Source organism: Colossoma macropomum, unplaced genomic scaffold, assembly GCF_904425465.1.
Source record: "Colossoma macropomum unplaced genomic scaffold, Colossoma_macropomum, whole genome shotgun sequence".
NCBI classification, from domain to species: Eukaryota; Metazoa; Chordata; class Actinopteri; order Characiformes; family Serrasalmidae; genus Colossoma; species Colossoma macropomum.
In genome coordinates, this window is record NW_023494799.1 from 22,729,470 (window position 1) to 22,756,880 (window position 27,411).

At 39.5% G+C, this 27,411-nt stretch overlaps 2 protein-coding genes across 2 annotated transcripts in view; both read left to right on the forward strand.

The window, feature by feature from the left end:
• The window catches only part of adamtsl3 (ADAMTS-like 3), a 157,300-nt gene extending 146,611 nt beyond the window's left edge, over positions 1 to 10,689 (forward strand). Inside the window, exons 10-15 of the mRNA XM_036585860.1 lie at positions 3,724 to 3,835; positions 4,136 to 4,274; positions 4,561 to 4,611; positions 4,901 to 5,105; positions 6,482 to 6,629; positions 10,601 to 10,689. Of these exons, the coding sequence (XP_036441753.1) occupies positions 3,724 to 3,835; positions 4,136 to 4,274; positions 4,561 to 4,611; positions 4,901 to 5,105; positions 6,482 to 6,629; positions 10,601 to 10,689 (744 nt within the window). The remainder of the gene's footprint in view (positions 1 to 3,723; positions 3,836 to 4,135; positions 4,275 to 4,560; positions 4,612 to 4,900; positions 5,106 to 6,481; positions 6,630 to 10,600) is intronic.
• Positions 10,690 to 22,146: 11,457 nt separating this feature from the next.
• LOC118818609 (ADAMTS-like protein 1) overlaps positions 22,147 to 27,411 on the forward strand; it is a 61,612-nt gene continuing 56,347 nt past the window's right edge. The window contains exons 1-2 of the mRNA XM_036585859.1: positions 22,147 to 22,187; positions 22,557 to 22,686. Of these exons, the coding sequence (XP_036441752.1) occupies positions 22,565 to 22,686 (122 nt within the window). The 5' untranslated portion in view covers positions 22,147 to 22,187; positions 22,557 to 22,564. The remainder of the gene's footprint in view (positions 22,188 to 22,556; positions 22,687 to 27,411) is intronic.

Here is a 27,411-nt window from a genome sequence, read left to right on the forward strand (position 1 = left end):
TAACATTTTCTCGCATGTCCATGTTGTTGCCATAGTAACGTTACACGTCCATATGCTGACCAGGCAGGAGCAAAATTCATCAAACCTAACAATGATAACTAGCTAATAGAACGTTTACACTATATTTCACAACAATTTTCAAATTGAATCAAATCAAAGTTTTTTTGTTATATTATTTTTCACTGTATAATGTTATGTTTGCATAACATGATAATGTTTTGTATTCCAGTCAACCTTTTCAGCTGTTTTACTGTCTAGCCATCTGAAAAGCTTGTATTTGCTAAAAACATGGTTTAAAATATATGACAAATGGTTAAATTCACTTGTTCATTCATACTGAGTTCTGCAGTAGGTGAGGACATTTAGTCCTTCTCCCAGAGAGCTGCAGGCTGTCCTTCAGGAGCATCTCCTTCAGATCATTAGATCCAGGTGCGTTAGATCAGGATTAGAGCCGAATCCTGCAGGACAGCGGTGTGCTGGGACGAGGATTAGCTCCCGCTGTGTTAGGCTTTGATCCGCTAGCACTCTTTCAGCTTCTCATTACTGCGTGGCTGTGCTCAACACGTTCACTCTGGGACCCAAATTGGGTTATTAAGGCTACGTTCACATTAAAAGGTTTTAAGTGTCTCAAATGTGTTTTTTTTGTGTCCCTAGAGCGGATCTGTTTTTTATATACTTCACTGAACAATCTTTTCTTCATTGAAAAGTGATCAGGATTGGAACGTGAAGCAGCCTGTGGGGTTGTTCACATTCACACAGCTGGCTTTCTTTCTTAAATCTGTTTCTTGGACTGACTTTCCATATTACAATTTACAATTGACCAAATCTTGATTTATGTGTTCAGACTGCAGTATGTTCAACTGCGATATATAAGCCATACAGATGTAACTTTAGAAGAGGCGTCCAATTATTCATTATTATGGTATAAAAGGAATCTACTTAACTATTTAATGCCTACTTAAAATACATATTAACATATGCAAATTATTTGTAATTGTTATGAAATGTTTTCAAGTATCTAAATAGATGCTTAATACTTCGTTATGCATATTTATATGAATATTAATGTTATAATATTTATAATTATTAAGTTCCTACAGTTTAATACATACAGATTATTTCTGTCACTAATAATTATAATCCAAATAGTATTCAAATGGTATCATTTATTAACGTATATGTAACTATTATATAAATATTAACAGTCATTAACAAACTATTAACAATTAAGTTGTCATTTGTTAAAGACAATGTTTTTTAGATGGTTTCTAGTTCAATATCGATTATATCTTGGTCTTCTGCAGTTTTGACTTACTTTATGCTTTTTTTACGGTTTTAACAATAAAAATAAAAATCATATATTAAATAATATAATTCTGAGTAACTCAGGATCTTCTGAAAACTGCTTCACCAGTCGTTTTACTAGCTGTTACTGCAAACATATGCATTCATGAGCTCATTCTGGTGCAGATTTATGGTGATTTGCATGCTAATAGCGCTCCCTCTTGGAAAAACTTTAACTGCAGGTCATTTCCAAAGCCACGTCCACAAGCTATTTTCCATGGTTAGAACAGTGTCACTCTGGAATTCAGCCTTTGGAAAACATGTAGTATTGTATTTTCACAATTTTCATAAGTTTAATAACTGAAACTACTTGGACACCTTACACACACACACACACACATTTTCCAAACCACTTATCCTCCTGGGTCACGGGGGTGCTGGAGCCTATCCCAGCTGTCATCGGGCGGAAGGCAGGATACACCATGGACAGGTTGGGACATCTTAGCTGTACGGAAAATATTGCATTTTTTTCTTTGTTACTTTTTTTCTGATCCTGTTTTACCAGTGTTGGCAGGGATCAGAGGAACTTTTCTTACTTCTAAATGTTCCAGGGCTAAAGCTAATTTAGCTGCTCTAGGGTAAAACACAGTGACTTTAGCTCAGTTGTTTTCTGAAGTGAGTCACACTGAAGTGAGCTGAAGTTCCAAAACACAGCAGCATTTTTTGGTTCCATGCACTCAAGCTAAACTTAACATAAAATAAAATAAGCTAGTAATGGTGCATAGCAGAGAGAACTAACAGTCTTCTCTCTCGCTCATGAAAACATGGAAGGAACAAGAAAAACAGGGGCCGTATTACAGAAACTTCTTAATTATGAAATCTGATCTGTTTAGTCTCCATGACGACTTCAGTTAGGACTGAATTTAGGACAGTAGCTATTACAGGATAACAGTTCCTAACTTCATAATCTTATTCATAACTCCAGATAAGAAAACAGTATCACACAAACATCCTAACTAGACTAAACCTCCTAAATACTGTCCTAACTTTACGATAAACCCCAACAGCATCCTAACTTCTGTTTAAGCATCTGTTTCTATCATTTTTCGGCGGCTGGGTCAGGCAGCATAGTTCACTACTAGCATAATGACGCTACGTTTAATTACACTGTAAAATGCAGCTTTCACTTGTGAGATGTTTTTCTTTTCTAACTCTGCACTTTAAAAATGTCAGACACTGCAGGCACACAATTCCCACCGTCCCCTCTTATTACCTTCATGTGTTAATGTTGATGATGAAATATTACAGTGATAGTGGTGAATAATCAGGAGACAGAGCTGTTTGTTGAGTGTTCTATGTGAACTATATAAAAATGAGGACAAACCAAAAGTATTTCTCTTAAAATGATCTGTGTGTCTGTGTAAACACAGCAATATCAGATTATGCTGTGTTTCTCCCAGTTGTGTTTGTCTCAAATCAGCCCGCAAAAGACACAGAGGTTTATGATGACTTGCCGATGTCACTGCAGCTTAGCCAGAATTGAACATGACTTATTTCTCCTGCCAATTGAAGCAGCATGTTGTGGCTGCTTAGCTAATGATTGCGGATTTGGAAAATCAACAGTGGGTTAGATTCAGCGGCAAGTTATACACGCTGCGTTTCGCATGGAGCCGATGACGTCGAGGCATTTAGAGTTGGAGCGCAGCCTACAGAGTGGGTGCATTATACGCTGTAAACATCAGAACGGCTCAGTTTAGAGAACATGTGATGAGGGTGCTCCTCTGTGGCTGGATTTGGTAACGAAAACCTGGTGTTTCAGATGATCATGTTTTTAATGTGTAAATTCAGTATGGGTGACAGTTTGGAAATTGAGCCCCACATTTTCTCCCTTTCTTGTGATGTCAGCATTTAAAAATTTCAGGTGTTTAAACCATGTTTTAAAAGGAGTTTAAAAGTTTTCTTTTACAGACTAAACTCTCAAATCATTATTTAGGCGTTAGCATTAGCACAGAGCTGATTTATGCCAGCTAAATTGCTACATCGAAAAATAATGCTGTAAATTTCAAATGTTTGAAAATTTGCATACAGAACAAGTTTGAACCAAGCTTGCAAATTAGAAATGATCGGAGCTGTGAAGGTGGTTGGCATGTTCCTTTGTTGCAGGGGTGTTGAACTGGGTTCTTTCCAGGTCACAGCTCTGCAGAGATTAGTGTTTTCCCTCTTCTTATGCTTTGAATTTAACTCAAGAAGGCCTTGCTAATTAGGTAATGAGTTGATTCATGTTTGTTTAATGAAGAGGAACGTTAAATACTGGAGAGCTGTCGCCCGTGATCAACCCAGTCTGAAACCACCATCCAAAAAAGTTATGGGAATTCAATTGAAGTGCTTTTGTTTAAATATTTCACATATATGTGCTTAAAGTCTTGCGTCTTGTCTTAGCTGAAGTATGCTGCTCCCAAAGACACGGTGATGCAGTTCATGTTCTACCAGCCCATCCGCTACCAGTGGAGAGAGACGGACTTCTTCCCCTGCTCCGTTACCTGTGGAGGAGGTTTGCATCTTTAGTTTTAGCACTGGAGCTACAAAGCTAATGTAGCTAACAAGTAATGGAAGCTTATGTACACCAAATAGCAGGATGCTAAATGCATGATTAATTCATCACATGCTTGCCTCAAACTGCATCTAGTGATCTTTAATAGACCTGATAATGTGGCTTCTGACACTATGACAAAGTGTTACCAATAGCATAGCTAAAATCAGTAATAGTAACCAAGCTTGAATGTTGTCCAAACATTTTTAAAGGAAACAGTACAATGTCTCTCGCTAACTCAGCATACCGGACTGTTCTCAGGCTACCAGCTGAACTCGGCCAACTGCATGGACATCCGCTACAACAAGACCGTCCCGGACCACCACTGCCACAGCTACCCGGAGAACAACAAGCCGAAGCCCAAGCTGAAAGAGTGCAACATGGACCCCTGCCTCGAAAGGCTGGTTCCACATTACACTCACTCTACCACACACATGCTCTGCATGGCGCACAACTGTGATCCGTGTCAAACCACACGCCAAAGCAAGCAAACTTCAGATCCATATGCTGCTGTTTGACTTTATAAGGCGAACGCTCAGCGGTGGCATTTGACACTGATGGATGCAGACTAATAAACCCTGGGAGAGGTCACATGACTCACGCTCATATGTTTGTTTTTCTTGTTTTGAGAATGGAGATGAGTTGAGGTTTGAGATTGAAACGTTTTGGCTCGTTTTTCTCCACAGTGACGGCTTCAAGGAGGTGATGCCTTACGATCATTTCCAGCCTCTTCCACGGTACGTTCTCACACTGATCCATGTTTAGCTGAAGAAAACTGTACAAGCGTGACCTTTGACCATATACACTGCCGACGTAGATCTTCTGCATGTTTTCTTAATCTTTTTTTGGGCAATTTTTTTTTACTCAAAATATAGTGTCAAAATATAAAATATATTTGCATATATTTTTATATCTTTTATGCCTTTGTCCTATGACCCATTGCCTTTTGACCCACAAAAACAAAAAGTGTGGGCACCCCTGTTTAAGAGTGTGCAAAGGATGACGTGTTGGTCACTGTGTGTGTAGGTGGGAGCAGAACCCCTGGACGTCGTGCTCGGTGTCGTGCGGCGGGGGCTCTCAGGAGCGCTCGGTAGTGTGTGTGGAGGAGGACATGCAGGGGCAGCTCGTTCAGGTGGAGGAATGGAAATGCACACACTCCCCTCGGCCCACCAACAAACAAGCCTGCAACAACTTCCCCTGTCCTAAATGGGTCGCAATGGAGTGGTCTCAGGTACACATACCACACTGCTCCACATTCATCCCCTCGTCTTTCTGTTCGTCCATCCATCCATCCATCCATCCATCCATACAATAATCCATTTATCCATCCATTCAACCGTTCAGTCATCTTTGCATCCACACATCCATCCAGCCATCCATCCATCCATTCATCGATCTATCCATCCATCCATTTGTCCATCCATCCATCTATCCATTCCTCCATTTAGCCATGCATTTAGCCTGCCATGCATCCATCCATCCATCCTTCCATCCTTTCATTCATCTGCCTATCCGTCCATCCATCCATCCATTTATACATCCATATTTCAGTCCATCTTTCAGTCTATCCATGTATCTGTCCATTCATCCATCAATCCATCCATCCATCCATAAATTCCATCCATCCTTTTATACATCCATATTTCAGTTAATCTTTTAGTCTATCCATGTGTCCATCCATTAGTCTATCCATCAATCCATCCATCTATTCATCCATTCATTCATCTATCCAGCCATCCATCCATCCATCCGTCCATCCATCCATCCATCAATTTATACATCCGTATTTCAGTGCATCTTTCAGTCTATCCATGTATCCATCCATCTGTTCATCCATCCATCCACATTCATTCATTCATTCAGCTATCCAACCATCCGTCAAACCATTGTCATCCATCCATCCATCCATTCATGTCATGCATCCAGTCATCTATCCATGCATCCATCTATCCAGCAATCCATTTGTCCGTCCATTTATACATCTTTTAATACATGCATCTGTCCATCTATCCATCCATCTATCCATCAATCCATCCGTCTATCCATTCAGCCATTCATTTTCCATCTGTGTGTCTGTCCATTAAGGCTGCAACTAATAATCATTTCTAGAACTTTTTTACTTATGGATTATTATATGATTGTTAACTAACCAAACCAATATACTTTTTGCTGCAAGCATCAGGGATCCGTCTGGACAACAAGAGATTTCTGCTTTTACGGAGTAACAATACAATAGAACAATGTCGCCCCCTACCTTCCTGTAGTCTATTACAATCTGTCAGAATGACTGCGTGTTTTGTGTTTAAGTAAATAACACATAGGCAGTAAAACAGTGATTTGCTTCATACTGGATGTCATTGGCCAGTATTCGAGTTTGTTGAATCGTTGCAGCTCTACTGTTCAACTGTTAATTTAGTAGCCCATCATCCGTCCATCTATTCATTCATCAGCAATATCCATCACTGCTTCTTCACTTTAATATTAGAGAATAGTACAACATTAAGAGCAAAGTGTTTTATGATGGTAAGATTTGGAAGATTATGACATTTCTCTCTTCCTCTTTCTCTCTCTTTCTCTCTGGATGTTGGTGTGTGTGTATTCTCTCAGTGCACAGTGACTTGTGGGCGAGGCTTGCGGTACCGTGTGGTTCTCTGCATTGACCACAATGGGCAGCACACTGGTGGCTGCAGCTCCAACCTCAAACCCCACATTAAAGAGGACTGTCTGGTACCCATCGCGTGCCACAAACCCAGAGGTACGAAAAGGTGGAGGGTTAACCCCATAAAATGCAGGCTTATTCAGATATTAATCTTAAAAATAGTTTTATTCAGTGTCTACTTTGAATTTTTCAATATGTGCTATGAATTTTTCAGTATCTACGCTAGATTATCCAGGAACTACTATGAATGACTCAATAATTCTTTATCTACTAAGAATTATTCAGTACCTTGTATGTATTATCAGTGTCCAGTATAATTATTCACTATCTATGTCTAATGAAATATTCTGTAACAACACTGAATTATTTAATATATACTATGAATTATGTCAGTAAATACTGTGAATCAATTAGTATATATCCATGAAAGTAATATGTTCTGTAATAAATGCTGTTGTTACGAGAGTGAGGGACTGAACTTTAGAGTTTAAGGGGCTAATATTTTAGAAATTATGTGTCTGTTTTGATGTAAATCCTGTTATGCTGTGAGTCTGTGAGTCTCTCAGCATGCTCAGTCATCTGGAATGAGAACATTGGCTGTGTTTGAACTGTTCGAGCTACTTCATCACTGAGAAACACGGATAACACCCCTGTCTCGAGCACAAGAATGTGTGTTTTGAATGACAAAATTTAGCGCTTCTCCACACACTGTGAGTTATTGTGTGTGCCAGGCTTTGTTTTAACTCACTTTTACACCTTTTGCCTGCTGTAATTGGCTGCTTTATCTATCTTTTACTTTCTCACTTCTCTCTCTCTCTCTCAGTGTCTCCCTTTCTCACAATAAATGAGTCAGAGTTTGCAGGCATGCCAGTCTAGGAGCCTCCTCCATATGCTAAGCAACGTGACTTCAGAAGTGCAGAAATGATTGACATAATCTGCACAAGTCCATAAATAGAATTACTGTTTTTTTTTCTCAATTTTGCCGAATGTTTTCCTGAAAGCGGATGAGTCAGGCTTTTGTTTCCGAGGGTATTAAGGACATACTCACTCAGTCCTTTTGCATGGTGGAGGTGTTTTGGCATCCTGCAGCTGTCCTCCTTTCGCAAAGCCCCCTCACGGGTACTTAAGTGTGAATGTAGCGTGAGTTTGTAGGTCTTAGCTGAGTTGTGTGGTTATTTCTGTTTTAAATGACAACACAGTTGATCACTGCCAGGATATTAACACTGTTTTTTTACAGTAAAATACTGTATTTTTCAATTTATTGTGAAATCAACTCGTTTTAAGACATTTTCTGGAAAAACACAGCAAATTGCTGCGAGGTGGACATTCAGCTGTACTGCACAGCTTTATGGGATATGACAGCAACTGAGAGTTTAAAAAAGGCATAAAGATTTTAATAAAAACTATGTGTTTTTGTTCCGGTTCTTCAGCTCTGTTCAATTTTAAAACCTTCCTACAGCTTCCTACAAACTTTTGAACAGTATCATGCATTTTTCAGTAGCCATTTTCAGTAATCTCAAATCAGTCACTTTTGCACTTGACCCATGTTTGACATCCTTGCAGATCTGAGTCTATCCTTCTTCCTATTTAATCTACACCACCTGCTCTTATGCCAAATGTTCAGAGGACTGCCATTACCAAAACCCAGAAATCCCCCCCAAAACCCTTGAATCCAAAGTCAAACCCTCAGCCCTCAGCACGTCCTCTGCTTTACTGCTGCCCTGCAGTTCCCGCCAGCTGTGATAATCGCTCCCCTCTTCAATAAACAGCTGTGAGTGTAAATATTTGATTGGCTCAAACAGCTTTATACAGACCTTTATTGACGATGTTTGGGTTCGGGTGGGGTTTGGGAGATGTTGTTTGGGTTTCTAGGCTTTAAGAGCTGCTGGAATGAGCTGTGGGGTATTGGAGTGGAGGTTGGAAATGATGGAGTTTAGAGAGGATGACTGGAGGTGCTGGAGTCATGGTGAGCTTCAGTGATGGTGGTGAATGGAAGTGGTTGGTTTTGATGTTGGTAGAAACTGGCAGTGATTGGGAGTTCAAGGATGGTAGTGTTTGATAGTAGGGAAAGGAGGTGGTGGGGTTTGTTGATCATGGGGAGTGGAGGTGGTGGAGTTTGTTAATGGAGATTGGAGGTGGTGGGGTTTGTTGATCATGGGGACTTGGGGACTGGAGGTGGTGGAGTTTGTTAATGGAGATTGAAGGTGATGGGTTTTTTGATGGAGGTTGGAGGTGGTGGAGATTGTTGATAGTGGAGATTTGAAGTTGGAGTTTATTGATGGAGATTGGAGGTGGCATGGTTCGTTGATGGTGGGGGTTGGAGGTGGTGGGGTTTGTTGATGGTAGGGTTTGTTGATGGAAATTGGAGGTGGTGGAGTTTATTGATGCAGATTGGAGGTGGTGAGGTTTGTTTATGGAGAATGGAGGTGGTGGGTTTTTTTAATGGTGGGGATTGGAGGTGGTGGAGATTGTTTATAGTTGAGTTGGAGGTGGCGGGTTTTATTGATGGAGATTGGAGGTGGAGGGGTCTGTTGATAGTGGGGGTTAGAGGTAGCGGGGTTTATTGATGGAAATTGGAGGTGGTGGGATTTGTTGATGGAGATTGGAGGTGGTGGTGTTTGTTGATAGTGGGAATTGGATGAGGTGGGGTTTGTTGATGGTGGGGGTTGGATGTGGTGGAGTTTATTGATGCAGGTTGGAGATGGTGGGGCGTTTGATGGTGGGGATAGGAGATGGTGGGGTTTGTTGATTGTAGGGGCTGGAGGAGGTGGGGTTTGTTGACATGGTGATTGGAAGTGGTGGATTTTGTTTGTAGTGGAGATTGGAAGTGGTGGGGTTTTTTGATGGAGATTGGAGGTCAGGGGTTTGTTGATTGTGGGAATTGGAGGTGGTGGGTTTTGTCGATAATAGGGTCAAAGTTTGGAGGTAGAGGAACTTATAGCGGACTTAAATAGGAAAATGTTGGGTGTAAAAATGGGTTTTGAAGGTTTATGGATTCGTTTGTTTGGAGATAGGGAGGTTTTCAATTTTTTGGATTTTCGATTTTCTGTAAAATACAATACATTCACATGCTTTACAAACAAGATGCCTGTAAAATAATCTAAATTTAGCAGCAATATTTTAGAGTTGGGGTTTGGAGTTGATGGAGGAGTTAAAGGTGTTTGTTGAGTTTTGGAGGTGGTGAGGTTTGGTATATATGGAGTGAGAAAAGTTTTATCAGGTCTGGTGTTTCAGGCAGATTCACACAGAGGCAGTGCTAGAAATCCTGGGCTCTCTGACGAAGTAACACACACTATTAGTTGAAAATGACATCTAAACTCAATGGCATGTTGCAGAGATCCTGTCTGGTCCTGTGTTACAGCGCCCCTGGGGGCAGACGTTCTAATTGGCACTAAGCTGTGTAGGTGTTATAGTGTTATCTCTTTCACTTTCAGCGGCGTATCTCTATTCAGAGGAGAGAGCGCGGATATGAACACTAAATCTAGTGTAGATGCAGCTTTTATCATGAATCTGATGAATGAGCTGTAAAAAAGCTGTGAGTGTAGATTGCATTAACTGTGGTGCATTAGGTCTTGTAGGCTTATTGTCTTGCACTGAATCCCTGTAAGATTTGGGCTAATGAATACAGTCTTTTGTGCATTTACTGCAGCACCTGTGCTTTAGGCTCTCTAGTGGCCTACATTTTATGCAGTGTTCTGACCCCCAGGTGTGTGTTGTAATGGAGTCCTGAAAAACGGTTGCAGTTACATTGAGATAAGAAATATGCAAAACCAACTTCTAAGACTGAACTTTGGAGGTGTGTCTGCAGATTTCTCTGACAAACTGAAAGTGAGTCTCCTGAAAAGAATGGAATTAATGGAATGCTGTAATTAAGGCAAAGAGTGGATACATGCCAAAATCTTATATTTAGTCAGTGTGGCGTGATTTACATCTGAATACGTATCTAATGTTAGTTTTGACTGTAAATGAAGTAAAGTGAACATGGTCTCTGATTTTTGCACAGTCCTGTACATTACACATTATTATTACTATAAATAGGTACTAATCTCTCTGCTCTGCTGTTTTAGAGAGCGTACCTGTAGAGGCCAAACTCCCTTGGCTAAAACAAGCACAAGAGCTGGAGGAGACCAAAGTGGCCACAGAGGACCCGACGTGAGTTTTTCATTTTAATACCTGAAGTTCACTCATTACTGCTGTTACTCTTCTTTGCCTCTAATTATCTAATATACTTATGTAGTGAGTATGGCTGAAGTTGAAATCAGGCTGCATGGTTGTCCAATACGTTCCTGACTATCAATAATAAGTAATTCAGTTTTGGCTGTGGAATTGGAGCTGGAATAAAACGTGTAGGGTAACATGAGGAAAGAAGCCCCCAAGGGTAAGATGTCCCCACCCACCTTCCTATTTATTCTTCTGATCAAATAATGGGACCAAACCAAATCTCAACACATTTACTGAATGGACATGCCATGTTTTTCTCTTGCACTAGAAACAAAAACCAGTGGAAACGTTCTGTTTTACCGGTTACATTGTGCTGCTCCTGGTTTAAACTAGTGTTAGCAGAAACAGCGCATTCAAAACCAAGAGTGACTGTGTGCCTGTTTAAGTAATATAAAATCATATTGCTGTATGAAATCAGTGTACCACCATACACATGATTTTACATCATATCAGATTTTACATCATATCAAAGCAACTAGTCGCCACATCATCAGGGAGGGGTCAAAAAAACTAGACTACATTAAACCGTAGGCCAAAAATCTAAACATTTCAGTCCAGAATGTCACATTATGCACTAATTTTACTGTAACATTCATTGGCAGCTTAGCATATCGTTGCTGTCCAAAGAAAAACAAGGATCTCCAAAATAGTAACTTTACAGGAGAGGGACAATCACACTTGCCTTTCAATGTAAGTTAATGTAAAGAGATTTTATTCCAAGTGATTTTAGAGCATTTCTATTGGTCCTTAATCATAATATTTTTAGGGGACAGCTAGTGTGTTGAAAGGATTTAGAAAAATAAAAATTGACAAAAATGAAGATGAATTGTTTATCATTGGACAGCGACGATATTTTAACCTAATTTGTGTGTTATTATAATTTATATTACTTACAAAAACAAAGATTGGATTAAATTAATTATCAGCTGAAACTCCGTATTAAAGGACTCAAATTAGAGGGCTGGTGGAGGGGCTAAATCAAGGCATCCCTATATAATCATCAGAAGATTCCTAAAGAACAGGTCATTTTATATGTTAAACTAATACAGAATAGTCAGTCCAAACTACCTAGTTGGCAGTGGTCCCATGGTCAGAACCACTGATGAAGGGCTAGAAGACAGTTCACACTAAGAAAGACTGTGTAAGGATCATGCTGTCTCATATCCATGTTTTTACAACGGTCTGAATAAAATGAACATTAATACATGCCATATTAAAGATTGTGTAGCAATTTTGAATCTATCTGTCTATATGAATGTGTGTGTGTAAAAGTGGTACTGATTAATATTTGCATATGTAAATTTGTACTCGACACATTTTAAAAAATATGTGGAAATGTACTTCTTTGTGCATATGTAGGGTTCCCTCTGACCCCAAATGTCCGTCAGCTTTGGCATCTTCTTTGGTGTCTGAAGTTTGCCTCTTTGAAGAATACATTGAACAAGTAATGGAAAAACAATACAGAGTTCAATACAGAGAAACTACATAATCAAGTCTATTAGAGATACTGAACAACACACAGTTTGAGGCAAGCATGTGAAAATTTATGACATGCAGTTTGCATAAAGCTTGTGGAGTATAAGCTTCTATTAATGAGCTAGAGTAATCTCTAAGCTCTAGTGCAAAACTAAAGAAGCAAACTTTGCATGTTGACTTTCCTCGTGTTACCTCAGCTTTTCTTCTGTAGGGCTCCATCTGAGCCCCCTGTGCATTGAGCTTTTTTAGTGCTATCTTACCCCATCTCTGAAACGATAGCTCCACTAATAGCTGCCAGGGGAGTAGAAACAGCTCAATGGTTCTCCACCCCCATCACCGAAATCCACAAAAGGGAAAGCCTCCAGCATCCTGGATGCTTCAGGCCTGCGGTCAACCAAAGGCATCTATCACTGAGACTCGTAAAAGAGAAGCATGTGGGGTGAAAGTGTTTAAGAGCTTCAGAGAAGAGACCAGAACAGGGAGCCCCCTGTTACAGCGTGTGTGTGTATTAGTGTTTGTTTTTGTATATTTTCAAGATGAGCAAAGTTCTGACTTTGTAGGAAAACCAGAGAACAACAGTTCAGACCTACAGGACAAACACAATACTCTTAAATTTAAGTGTGTATGTATGTATGTGTGTGTGTGTGTGTGTGTGTGTATATATATATATATATATATATATATATATATATGGGACATGTTACATAAGCACATACTTATGGGACATATTATTATTATTATTATTATTATTATTATTATTACACAAATGGTACACTGTAAAAGTCAGAAGAACACAGAAGATAATGGTGATGAAAACTCCTTGGCCAGATCAAGACCACCTGCCAGGTGGTCAGCGTGCCTGTGATGAAGACAACAGTCAATAGCAGATGTCCACAGACCAAATAGGGTAAAGGGTAAACCAATGGTTAGCCTCAAAAACAAGAAGACCAGATAAGAGTTTGCCAAAAAACATCTAAAAAGCCAATATAGTTCTGGAACAACATTTTATGGACAAAGATCAACAGAATGATGGGAAGAGAAGAGTATGGAGAACTGCTCATGAACTAAAGCATACCACCTCATCTGTCAACATGGTGGAGGTAGTGTTATGGTGCCGGCATGTATAGCTGTCAGTGGAACTGATTCCCTCATATTTATTGATGCTGTGACTACAAACAAAGCAGCAGGAGGAATTCTGAAGTGTGTAGGGTTATATTATCTGCTCAGATTCAGCCAAATACTCCGGAACTTATTCAGCGGCACTTCACAGTGCAGGTGAACAATGACCTGAAGCATACTCATAATGTGAAAGCAACCCAAGATTTTTATTAGGCAAAGAAGTGGAATGTTCTGCAGTGGCCGAGTCAATCACCTGACCTTAATCCAATCAAGCATGCATTTCACTGACTAAAGGCAAAACTGAAGGGAAAACAGGGGAAGAAACCCAGTGTCTAGTGATGTTTATGGGCTCCAGACTTCAGGCAGTCATTAACTGCAAAGAATCTGAACAAGTGTGTAAAATGATAGTTTAACTATAGATGGATGGATGGATGGATGGATACTTTATTGATCCCGAAGGAAATTTAGCACCCAGTAGGAGTCACACAACACAGGATAGTAATAAGGGTGTAAACAATATAACAGGAAGAATAAATATAAAAAATCCTATCTACAGGCATATATACACATAGAAAAATACAACAATCTGGAATAATATCTGAAGGTGGCAGTGCAATAATGACTGTACAAGGAGGCACAGGTAATGGCATATAATGACAATACTGAATAAATATGTGCAAATATGTACAGGTAAAGGCATATAATGACAATACTGAGCTACTGGAAAGGCTGCCACTCACAGTGGTGCCGGTTAGTTTGTCCATTTACTTTTAAACCCTTAAAAACTGGGAGATCTGTTAATGAACATGGTTGTAATTTCACCTGATTTGGATGTAAATACCCTAAAATAATGCTGAAAGTCTGCACTTTGAGCTCATATTTAGTATATGTAGGTATATAATATGGAATGTGGTTCTGACCCCACGTCCTGATATTGTGTAAAACAAGAATATGCGTGTTCTGCTTAAAGACAGTTTAGATCTACTGCCTGCCTAATAACTGCCCTTGAGTTACGCTCCTCAGTGTCGTATATCACTCAGCTGCAGGCATCCTATCCTGTTCTGCTCCGTCGCTCTGCTTGCTAAATTTAGGGGAACCCAGGGAGGTTAGCTGCTACTGCGCTAATCGGCACCATCAGAGAATGACCCCAGTCCACTACGCTGTGGAATTTGTTGCTGGACGAGCGCCTGTGTTACTCTAGGATTTACTGTGGAGAGTTTGGAGTCTTGTATTGAGCTTCAGATAAGAAAGACCAAAGGACTTCCATTAAAATCTATCTTCCTTCTGCTGCTCTGCTGTTAAAGCAAGAAATCACGTGTGAAATTTCCTCTTTATCCCAAATGTTTTCAGTCAGCCAAGTCATGTTTGGCATCTGACGTTTGCTTCTTACATTTTGCACTAGAGCTATGTGGCTAATGTAGCTAACAAGTAATAGAAATGTATACCTCACTGATTAGCCTTATGCAAACTAATCAAATAATCACAAATGGCTCAAACGATGTGGAGTTGTTTAATAATCTCTAATAGCCTTGCTTACATGGTTTCTGACACAATATGACATACTGATACATGAATAAAAGTATGGATTAAAAGCTACGGGCATTATATGCTGTGAGGTGGCATCTCAGAAATGAATGCTTCCCTTTTTAATAAGTGCACACCGTAAAGGCCCAAGCCTGTTTTCTCGATCACTCAAGGCTGTTTTAATTCTGACATCATGATAGCCCCCTAATAACACACCCACATTAGTCCAAACATGACATGTTTGGGGCTTATGGGGAATTACAGGTCTCATAAAGCTTAATCCTTTAAAGCTGGGAGAGTGTTTGGACAGCAGGAGCCCGAGGTATGTGTGTGGACTCCCCCTCTAACTCCAAGTCCTTAAAGGCTTTCACAGCCACAGCAATGGTTCTGACCTATTTAAAACTGTGTAGAACATTTTTACAGCATAAAAATATAAACAAAATAAAAGCATTTAGCATTTAACCAATAAGTGCAGTCGATTCAGAAGTAAAAATGATTGACAGAACTAAAAATAAGTGTAAGTTTAACTAGGCCTAGCTTCATAACTAGCATAAAAACATCTCCAGTAAGATGGCAACTATTGCTGACTTGACCCAACCAGGCTCAACTGGTAGTGCTAAATGTGAGACCCGGCCCAACCAGGCTGAACTGGTAGTGCTAAATTTGAGACCCGAACTGACCAGGCCCAACTTGTTCTGTTAAATTTGAGACCTGCCCCAACCAGGCTCAACTGGTAGTGCCAAATTTGAGACCTGACCCAACCAGGCTTAACTGATAAGGCCAGTTTTGAAAACTGACCCAACCAGGCTCAACTGGTAGTGGTAAATTTGACACCTGACCTGACCAAACCCAGGTTGTTCTGCTAACCAAGTGTAAGTGCTACTGCTAGATCTGGCCTTTCTTTGACTGGACAGCCAAATGGTTCCCAAGGTCATACTGTGCAGTTCCCAGCTGGTGAGACTGGTGACGACTTCCTTTTCCATTTGCTGTGCTGCTAAATCAGGAAATACTGAAGAAAACTACACACAAGAGTGGCTCAGCTGTGGATAACAGGCTAAATGCTACAGAGCATGTTTGATTCTGTCTGGTACTCAAACAGCAGTCACTTGATTTTGTACTCTGAGTAACAGGTGTTACTTGAGTATCAGTCTGGAGCCAAGCCTGTACTGTGTCTTCCTATCAAATGGTTCTGTGGCCCTGAGCACTGTTAGCAAACCGTGTTGAGAAAAACGCGCTCAGCATGGTTTGTAAGCGTTCCATCTGGAGCTGTGTCCGTGTGGAAATGCCACTGGAATGGATACTTTCCGTGCTCAGAACCCTTCGGCCCTACAGCGGAAAAGTCAAGTCAAAGTTTATTTACATAGTGATTTTTACAGCAGGTGTTGTCACAAAGCAGCTTTACAGAAAAGTCCGGGTCCAAACCGCCATGAGCGTCACCAGTGGTGACAGTGGCAAGGAAAAACTCCCTAAGAGCAAGAGGAAGAAACCTTGGGAGGAACCAAGACTCAAAAGAGGAACCCATCCTCCTCTGGTCGTCACTGGATAGGAAACAGTGTTAGTATAAAATATTAAAATACAGAAATGGGGAAAAACATGTGAAGCAATGGTTATAATTAGATAGTTTGAGTCTGTACAGCAGCAGCAGCATCAAAAGGGTCAGTTCATGCAGGTGAGGTGTGCACAGCGTTGTACAGTGAGAAGCTCCATGGTGGTCAAACCAGTCCAGAAGGCTGGCGAGCAGTGGGCACCCGATCAAGACAGAAGAAAACTCGGCAAAGAAAAAGAAAACACACAGAGTTAGTTCTGTAAAGCATGACTGATTCCAGTTTACAGGGTTAATAGAGTGCAGCAGAGACTCCGGCAGGTCTAGTTATTACAGCCAAAAGAGGTCTCTGAGAGCTGGCCCAATCAGGCTCGACTGGAATTGCTAAATTTGAATCCTGAATCTGCATGCACTGCTGTGAAACAACTGCATTCACAAAGTCTTGCTGAAGAAACAACATACCAGCCCTGCTATCATTGTTTAGAATATACTTTTACAAGCCAAAACACAAACTTGAGCCCAACCCAGCACCGATGTACATGAAAGATTGGCCTGATCACGGCCTAAAACCTGATATTTTGTTGGGGCCTGTGTGTGTATCAATGCTAATGATCGCTACAGCTAGCACATCACACTAATGTTTGCTAGCAACTTGAGCAACTTTTTGTCTGTGATGAAAAAATATCCACATATTTATGACAGTATGATCATGGAAGCCTCTTTCCCCAAAGGTCTAACTTTACATTTTCACTTTCAAAACTGCATTTAACAGCATAAAAGACCTGAAATAAAAACATGTGATTTGGCATAAGACTTGCATCCCAGTTCTTCTTCCGCTCATCTGAGTTGGACCTGAGTTGTGTCCAGCTGTGCTCTTTTTCTCTCTTCATCTTCTAAAGTGAATCAAATTATGCGCGAATCAGACCGGCTATGAATTTCAACTACGCTTTTTGGAAAAAGGGTCATTTTCCACTCGTCCCAAATGCAGCATGGCAAAGTCATTCTGTGGTTCATTAGGAGTCCCGGCAATGTCTATTAATATTGCAGAGTTTAATCTCGCTATGATTCTTTTCTGGAACATAAAGTTTTCTGGCCCGTGTCAGGGCTATTTTTAGTGCCGTAACCCAGTATTATTTTCAGATCACTTTTCTTTCATATGGACACTGCTGGTGCTCAGGCGTCTATATTATATTGTTCTGGAAGTTATAATAGTCTGTGGTTCATGTTGAGCTGATTTGACCTCTCAAGAGCGTACTGCATTTCAGAGTAATTTAACAGCAATTTTTTAAAAAAAAAAGGGAATAAATGTGAAAAATAGTCACCTCAACTACGTTTTAAGATGAAAAGTTTGCGTACTGAGAAAAGTAATGAATGATTGACTATAATGTAAATGTGTGTGTGTATATATATATATATATATATGAATGTGAACATTTACTGGATCAACAAAATGGTTCTGACATTGCAAACTGCTTTTCGTTGTTTTTTGAGAAAAAAAAAAAAACCCCTGAAAGGGCAAAAGTAGAGTTTCTCAGAGTTTCGAGACAGTTTTTGTGTGTGTGTGTGTGTGTGTGTGTGTGTGTGTGTGTGTGTGTATGTATGTATATATATATATATACCTTGAAACATACACACACACACGTATATATATATATATATATATATATATATATATATATATATATATATATATATATATATATATGCTTATATATACACAGAAACTGTCTAAGCCTAATCTTCCAAAAACTCCTTAAGGCCTTCTGGAAGGCCTAGTGATTCCTTAGACCTAGAATATATATATTGTATATATTTTTATAATATCTATAAATCTGTAATTTTTAGATCATACTTGTGTTTAAACTTAATACTCTTACTTGAGTGTTAAATTTTGATTGGAAATAAAGGAGTTAAAATGATGAAATGCCCAACATGCCCAACATAACCTCTTAAAATTCCAGGCTTATTACATACTATTAGTTATTAGTTTACTTTTTATTATTACTTCTAATTTCTATTATTATTATATTAGTTTAATTTCCTGTTGCACTGTGCAATAATACTATCCCTGAGAACAGTGTGCAGTATTTTTCTATACAACGTGCAATAGTTTTAAAAAATGTGTATATATATTTTCCCTATTTGTATGTTTTTTTATGTCTGTCTATGCTGTCTAGTATGTCTGTGATTTAATTTGCCTTTATGTTATATTCACATTATATTTTGCACATCGGGGCTGGAGAAACGCAATCTCGTTCAGCTGTGTACTCCTTGTTGAATAATCTGAATGACAGTAAAGTTCACTTTGACATATTAAGGCTTATTACTCAGTAACTACAGGGACTTTAGGCTGGGGGGCCCTGGCCTGTTAAGGGGTTAAGTAGATACAGCCAGTTGAGCTCTCTCATTGGTTTGGACTGGACTGAAGGCATGTTACACTAACTATCAACATAATTAGGAAATGTCAGAGGAATCAACCAATCACGTTTTAATATGAAATGGATGAGACAAATTTTTGAACAAAAAGTCACGCTAGGCCTTCAGGAAGTTTCTAGATATGTCACTGGCTGTGAATATGAGCTGTAATCTAGCCAGGTTTGGGTTGGTTGTTAGGAATGGAAAACAGTGGAGGCAGCTCTATGCCAGGAATCTTTACTGAAAGGTCACTGTAAAACTGATACATACAAACTCGAATATATGTTAATGTCTGTAATCTTCAAATAAAAGACATGAAATGTCCTTTCACCAGCGTTAGCTTAGTGCTAACTTACTATTAGAAATCCAATAAGACACTACCAGAAATAAATAAACCTTTGAGAAGTTTTGACATATATTGCTGAACAGGAAGCCTAGGTCTAATAACATGATTCACATTACATATACTTTCATATATATTTAATACATATGGGACATATGCATGAGCCCATATCCTGACACTGTGTAAAAATAAGTCTGTGGCTGTGTTTAGGTTTATCCCAGGTCCGTGGACGTCCTGCAGTGCCTCGTGTGGTGTTGGTCTGCAGAAGCGCTTGGTGAAGTGCAGAGTGCTGCTGTCCTTCACTCAGGCTGAGGTGGATCTGCCGGAGGAGGAGTGCAGTGGGGAGAAGCCTGCGCTGCAGAGGGCCTGCAGCATGGGCCCCTGTCCTGGAGCCCCAGTGTCCCCTCAGTGGCCCCTGGAGTCCCAACTCAACCCCACACAGCACGGCTACCTGTGGGAGTACAGAGGCTTCACACCCTGCACTGTCTCCTGCGGTGTGGGTGAGTCTGACACCGAATTAGTTCTGAAAATCATAACCCTTAGTTGTCTAGAGTTATTGCTGCTGTCATGATAAACCGTTTAATCATATTTGACTTAATTCTCCTAATTTATTACATAGTTAGTTAAATATGAATTGTATTTATATATGATTAATATTCTTTATCGAAAAGCTTGAGTCTGGGCTTTTTCTGTTTGTTTCAATATCAAGAAGTAGTGAAAACAAAACAAAAAACAAGACTATGCATAACAATAACTTTACAGATTTGTCAAATGTAATATGAACTAAAAGTTACCTATATATATATATATATATATATATATATATATATATATATATATATATATATAAAATATAATATAATACATATGGGCCAATTTATTATTACATGTAGGTACATATATGCTAGGGGTGCGGGAAAAACTCGATCCTTAGATGCATCGCGATGCGGACATGTCAAAAATCGATTTTCTAAATATTTAATTTCTAACGTAATGTTGACGAAGCGCAAAAGGCGGAATTTGGAAGTGGGTAAGCACAGCGCCCGGACAGTCTGTGGCGGCACATAACAAAAACACAAGTGGATGAGTGAGAAATCCGACCGGCTCCCTCTGCATTAAAGCCAGGTTAGGTCAGGAGTCACAACACACATGTTAATAAGAGCCATTTTGTCCTTTCAACAAAGTCAAACCACCTTGGAAGCCGCAACATGTAATGTCCAGTATGTGTTAATGTCGTAGTATGGGCTAAAAATATAAACGAGAGCGCAGATTTACTTCGCTCTGCTTTAAGCTTTAGCTATAGCCGCTTTCCTCCCATCTCTGCCAGAAAACCTTTCTTCAAAACTAGAAGAGTTTCTTGTAAAATATCTCAGCGTCCGGCTGTTTTACGAGGCTGAAGTCGCTTCTCATTCGCTTCTCGTTCTAATTTTCCCGTTTCACCTTAAATTCTGCCTTAGACGCCGAATGTAACTGCTGCACCATTTAAGGTGGAACGGGAAAATTCGAAAGAGAAGCGAGTTCATCTCCGCAACTTTTTTTTAACTCTCGTTGCAGATTTAACCAACCGCGCTGCTTATAAATGCGAACAAGTCCTCCAAATGTTCGTCTTAATCTCTGTTTTTTCGTTCGCTACTGGTGAGGCCAGACCTCGGTGCTGTGTGACCTGCTGTCTGCTGTCTGTTCTCAGTCTTTGAGAACTAGGGCTTTCGCGCTATGCTGCACACTTTGGAGTGCATCGCAGCCCTCTGAATCGTAATTGAATTGTGAGCTGCCAAAAGATTCCCACCCCTAATATATACTATGTACGGGCCATATTATTATCACAAATAGGCACTTACACATAAGTAACACATATGGGCCATGTTATTACATGTAGATACTTAAAAGGTTTTCTTTAAACAGCAGTGATATGCCCCATATGTACTATATAGAGGAAAATATCTACATGCAGTGATAATAATGTGCCCCATATGTATTATACATGTATCTCCATTTTTGTCATTTTTCAGTTTTTGACACAATTTGAAAATGCCTGTTGTCCTTTATAGCAGGTGTAAATTTCATGATGTATGAACCCAAGGAAACAACTCAAAATAACTCAGAAAAACGTCTGGTTCCATTGACTTACATTAAAAGTAAAGTATGTTTTTTCCTTCTCCTGAAAAGTTATAAAATATCAAATTTACACAATTTGCCCTCCTTACCCCACATGCAGCCAAGATATGTTTCTCATCTGAAAATTGTCATTTTTAGAAAAATAAGAATGGACAAAAGTATGGTCAAAATTCAGCTTTGAGAGAGCTGCTGCTACTGTTTTTAGCTATGTGGTGTATTTATTCCATGCTTATAGATAACAGTGAGTCATACAGTGTCAGAAACCACATAATCGAGTCTATTAGAGATACTGAATGCCTCCACACAATTTAAGTCAAGCCTGATTGAATAATTAGATCATCCACTTAGCAACGTGCTAATTTGTTAATTGTTAGATATATTAATTGTTAGCTATATTAGCCTTGTAGCTCCAGTGCAAAACTAAAGAAGCAAATGTGACTTGGCTGATGGACTACATCAGCAGACCTGCTGACCTGTATGCATTTTGCGTAGCAGGTACACATCTTGATATCAAAGTAAAATGATACGATTTGTCACTCTAAACTACACAAAGAGCTGATGAGGCTTGTGTGTTCAGTTGTGCAAGTCTAACAGCCAGAGGCAGCAGATTCTTGCCTTCCGAAAAACAAAAGAAGAAGAGTTCAAACAATCATAGTGCTGGGTTCTTTCCCCCAAATATCAAGCAAGACTGACAAATGCATAAAGTCCATCATTACAAGAGACTGCAAATCGACAGCAACATGAAATAGGTTTAATCTCTCTTATAAATCTCAGTCTTATTAGACAATAAGTCTTATTTTTCAGTAACTACAACGGCAACAATGCAAACTGGCTGAGTTATTCATAGAAGTGTGAAATAAAAGTTTGGACCTGCCGGTGGGACCTGGCCATTTAAGAGGTAAAACTGAATGTCCTCATTAAAGAAATGTTATATTATCCAGATTCAATATATTTCAGTATTTCATCCTCCAAAATAAGGGACTAAGCTAAAATTGATGGCTTTCTAACTTAATAAGCTGTATACTGCAGTGCTTAAAAACTGTGGTCTACAGTTTTTGTTGTTATTTTGCAATATTATTTAAATGTATTATACACAGTTTGTTATATCCAGACTTCCATTTACAGGATGTAAGGGTTATTTACACCTAACTAGAACATGTATTCTCAAAAAAATAAATTTACAGTCGCAAAACATCACCCAGTTACAGATCAGCACCTTTTCCCTCAGCTGTTTTCTGAGCTCCAGTTGTGGTGCTTCTCTCCACAGGCAGGCAGATGGCCATTCTTCGGTGTGTTAGAGCAGGGAGGCAGGAAGTGGTAGAGGATTTTTTCTGTGATGAGTCGACGAGACTCCCTGCCATGGTCCGCATCTGTAACCCTCAGCCGTGTCCTGCTAGGTAAGACCTCACTGCAATATTCAGTTTGCTTTTCATAAAACCAGATGTCCATTAGAGCAAAAAGGGTTTGCTTTTTAGAAAGCAGTGAATAGAACCAGTCTAGGAAATGGAAATGAACATAAATGAATATAACAGGGTCATGTTACTGTTTCTCTACTAGTAGTCTAGTTAGACATCTGTTCATCAAATATTATAGCAGTATCTGTCATGACAATTTAATCGTAACAATGACACTGGCACATTACTGAAAAAATCTGTCGTGACAGCTTGTGACTGCATATAACAGCTGCTATGACATGTTTATGGTATGATTATGTCAGTGTTATGTAGCAGGGTTCAGGTAAAGTTACCCTCTTTTTTCATAGAATGCAATTGTCAACAAAACAGAACAAAATAAAGTAAAAAAATGTTAAAAAGTGCTTGATGCTATCAAACTTAACATCTTGCCAACAATCCTTGACAACAAGACTTTTATTCCTTTCTCTGTCCTCTTTAACGGATTGAAATCTGCTCCCAGAGTAGTTGGTGAACATACATGTTCAGTAAAATGGATCAGTATGTGGAACTGGGCCTTTCTGTGAGCTACCTTGTTACTATCTCTGTGTAAAAGAAGCTCCTGCTGCCTTTATTGTTGGGTGCACTGTGATAGTTTCTAAGCCAGTGTGCACACTCATTTACATTGCCATTGGGGCACTTATTGATTTTTTTTTCATTAGAGTAACAGTAAGTGGTTACAAAATGGTGAATTATATTCATATTCATGTGTGTGCTAGACCTTTGGCTTTGGTTAGATCACACTCTTTACATATTACATCAATGCAATGTCAGCATTGAGAAATCTCATTATTAAAGCAGAAGAATAGATTATAAAGTGGAAATAGATGCTTTTTAGGAGTTAAATGGCTAAAAAAAAAAATTAATTTGATTTGCTTTCTTGGTTGCTCTTTTTTCATAGCTTGTTGTTTTGTATTTTTTGGCTAGCTGTCTTTTCTGCCAACCGCAAGATATTAAAAATTGATTGTTGATTATGGTTGAAATTACAGCTGCTGGTTAACACTTTAGTTCTCTCTATACACACCCACACACACACACACATGGTGTAACACCAGTGACTGAGACTCCAGTGACATCCTGGTTAAAACTGAGGATTTTGTAAATTGGCTGACTCATTGGTGGTCAGGTGACCTTGTGCAACTATTTAAAATCAGTAATAAAAATGATATTTGGCATTATTTTGACAAAATTTTAATTACCCAGCCATTAAAGCACATAACACCGGTCACACACAGAAGTTATGAGCTGCCTGATGAACAAAATTATTAATAAATTAATGATATATAGTGAGCAAGTGTGACTCGCCTTCTCACGCCTTGAGATGCTTCCTCTCTGATGAGCCTCAACCCAAAGAAGCAGTTTAAAAGAGCTGAAAATACTGTGTTAAAATATGAGTCCTGATAACACCAGTGACCAAAATCTCTGTGACAAATGAACTTATTGTATATTTTCACCTCTGCATGAGAAGCAGAAATAAAAGAAATGGGCAGAGCATAGATAGGTCAACTCGCAAACACCTGAAGCACAGCAAGCTAGCTTCAGCTGCTAAACATCTGCTAGGTTGTGGTGACTCAGTCCAGGTGGCTGCATGGCTGGAGCTTTTGGCCCAAGACGGTGATGTAGAAACCTGGAACATGTTCCTAAAGACAGCAGACCACAGTTCACATCTGGATCTCGCTGAGGATAAAGGACCACAAACTGGATCACTTTGTACTTCCATTAAGCTGAGGGCCAAAAAGAAGACCTCAGTTCTGTTCTCTCTGTAACTTTGGCAGGATGTTTTTATGACTCAGACTGAGAACCAGAAATGCATGTGCTCTACACTGACTGCACTCACTTATCACATTGATAAGCCAGGCACAGACTGAAAAGAGAATCGAAATGTCTCCGTTATTAAATAGCTAAGATGTAAACAGAGTGGTTTGGTGTGAAATGCTCTGTTCTAGTGAAACGTACCGAGTCCTGATAGGAACCAGACGTCCACCTCTAAAAGCTCCCTCTCAGGAAGTCAGTACATGAAATGGTTATGAATTCACTGCCTGATGTCTGAGACACTGTTTTATGATAGTTCTGAGAAAGTTTTACCCTAAAACATACTTCAGTTCATGGTGGAGGGGAGCATGAAGGACATTGTGAGACAAAATAGTCCCCAAAGAAAAAATCTTCACGTGTAGGTTCACTGGTGGTTTTGGACAGTACAAAAATGGCTATATTTGTGTTGTAGACATGGTGACCTCTGGTTCCTATCACCACCACTGTAAAGAAAGAGTCTCAACAGTCAATCATTTCACAACAAACCACTCTGAATGACTCAACAACTGAGTTATACAGAAATTTTGAAAAATGGGAATTCTCCTTTGATGAGAAGCTTCCGAGAACAAAGTTTCTGGAAAAACAATTTTTTCATGGCTGTTTATGAGTGACCATGGTTTCTCTCAAGCTCTTATTACCAACTATAAAAGCATTCATTCATTCGCACTTTGATATAAACTGCAGAACTTGAGCTGAACTTGGTTGGCAGTGTGGGGGTTGATTTTTTTGGGCAGCGTAATGTCATTTGAAATGCACGTCGGGCAGCTGAGACAAACGTACATCGCAAGCCAACCATCTCCGATAAGATCAGCTAACCTGGCTCCAAACTGCCATCGAAATCTAAAGAATTAGTGGATGTGATTTGTAACATACACAGAAAACAGGTGGTTCCAATACTCCTCCACTGTTTTCTTTCCTTCTTCTTTTGAGCTGTGCTTAAATTCAGACCAAGACTGGACTGGTCAAAACATAAAGAATGACCTCATGCCTGGCTTGGAAAAATGAAGACAATGTTTGACTCAACTACAGACTACCTAAAAGAAATATTCAGAAGAATAATGTCACCAATGAATCTCTCTACTGTGAACATAGTGAATGAAACGCTATGAATAAACATTATCATGGTGAGACAGCCAGGGGAAAGGAAATGACGTTAATTTATCTTGTTTGATGTTTGGTGTCCTCCAGCAGAGTCTCTGGCCTTGTGATGATCCGTGAAATGGCTCTAGCAGCTCGTTTTCAGGAAATACCTGTGGTGATCGCTCTTGGCACAAAGCCAGCACCACACGGCATGCCCTCGTCCAAGTGTACAAATTCCAATTAAACTTTTTGCCCCCATCCTGGATACCTGGCAAGTAGGCTGGTGGCTGTTTTCTCATGTGCTTCTGCCAGGTAGCCTGAAGAATGTGTAAGGGGTGATCTTTTGCATTCAGTTTTTGGAGCATCTAGTTTATACATATACTCCAATAAAAATCTCATTACTTCAACAAATTAAGTAGATTTAAAAAAAAAAACAGGAAAACTGATTAAAAATAATGAAAAGCTACAGAGAAAATGGGACTCCTAACAACCACCTGGAAGACCTGGTAGACACCAAAACTGTCCCCATCAGATAAACAGCACTTAAAGCTTTCATCTTTGAGAGAGAGGAGAAAATCAAGCTGCTTCAGATCTGAAAACATCCACAGGTGTTTCTGTCCATCCTTCCACTGTGAGAAGACAACTCAACACTATGGGTCTGAAAGGATGTGTAGCTGTCAAGAAGCCTCACTGAGAAAAGGAGACGGACACATCAAACAAAGAAGCTGAACAATGGACTGACCACCCCAGAGTCCAGACCTCAACATCACTGAATGTGTTTGATTTCTTTAGAAAATGATCAACCAACTTCTAAGACTGAACTTTGGAGGTGTGTCAAATCAAATCAAATCAAATCATATCACGTTTATCATCACCTCACATTTACACAGGTGGAAAGTGAGTGACAATCTTGCATGCATAGCCCCCCTATAGAATTTAAATACAAAAAAAAAATAAAAAATGTGCTGTTGTACACATCTCCGTATGTGCAGTGAGTCTGAGGTAGATAATAAATGAGATGCAGGTACTCAGGGGATAGAACACTGAGATAGAAATCTTCCAGATTCTACAAGATATGAATGGAAGATGTACAATATCAGTCAGTCTATGTGCGTAAGTACAGATTTGCTAGATTGAAGGTGCAGAAGGTGTCTGCAGATTTCTTTGAGAAACTGAAAGTGAGTCTCCTGAAAAGAATGGAAGCTGTAATGATGGTACAGAGTGACTACCTAACCACTGAAAAAATGATGAGGCTGCTGTGTGAGATAAAGAGGCTTCTGTTAAATATGTTTTCTGCTTTTTTCTGACACTGAAAATTTTAAATAAATTACTCTCAAATATTCAGAAGTACAAGCCCATCTAAATCTCACTTACTTACATTGAAATGAGTGAAGTGAACTAAGTAACTTTCCCCAAGACGTTTAAAGCAGCACTTGCTGACAGTAGTAGGCAGTTGTAGTGGTGTGTAGTGGTGTCAGTTCTTCCGTGTCCTGGAATGACATCTGGATTCAGGCAGCCGAAGTTTCCCTGGAGGGAATCAGACTAGCTGCACACACCATTCATGGGAGGAGAAGGGTTTTCTCACCACACTCAAACCTCAACACGTCGTTGTGGTTTTTTGATGTATTAGAAGGACTATAATCAGGGGTTAAATTGGAATTTGGGAGGTGGTGGAACTTGAGTTGCCATCCCTCAAGGCCTGGCCTTGAGATTTGTGGATATGGCTGAGGTCTCCTGGAATTATAAAAATCCAATCCTTGAATTTTTTTTAGGGGGTTT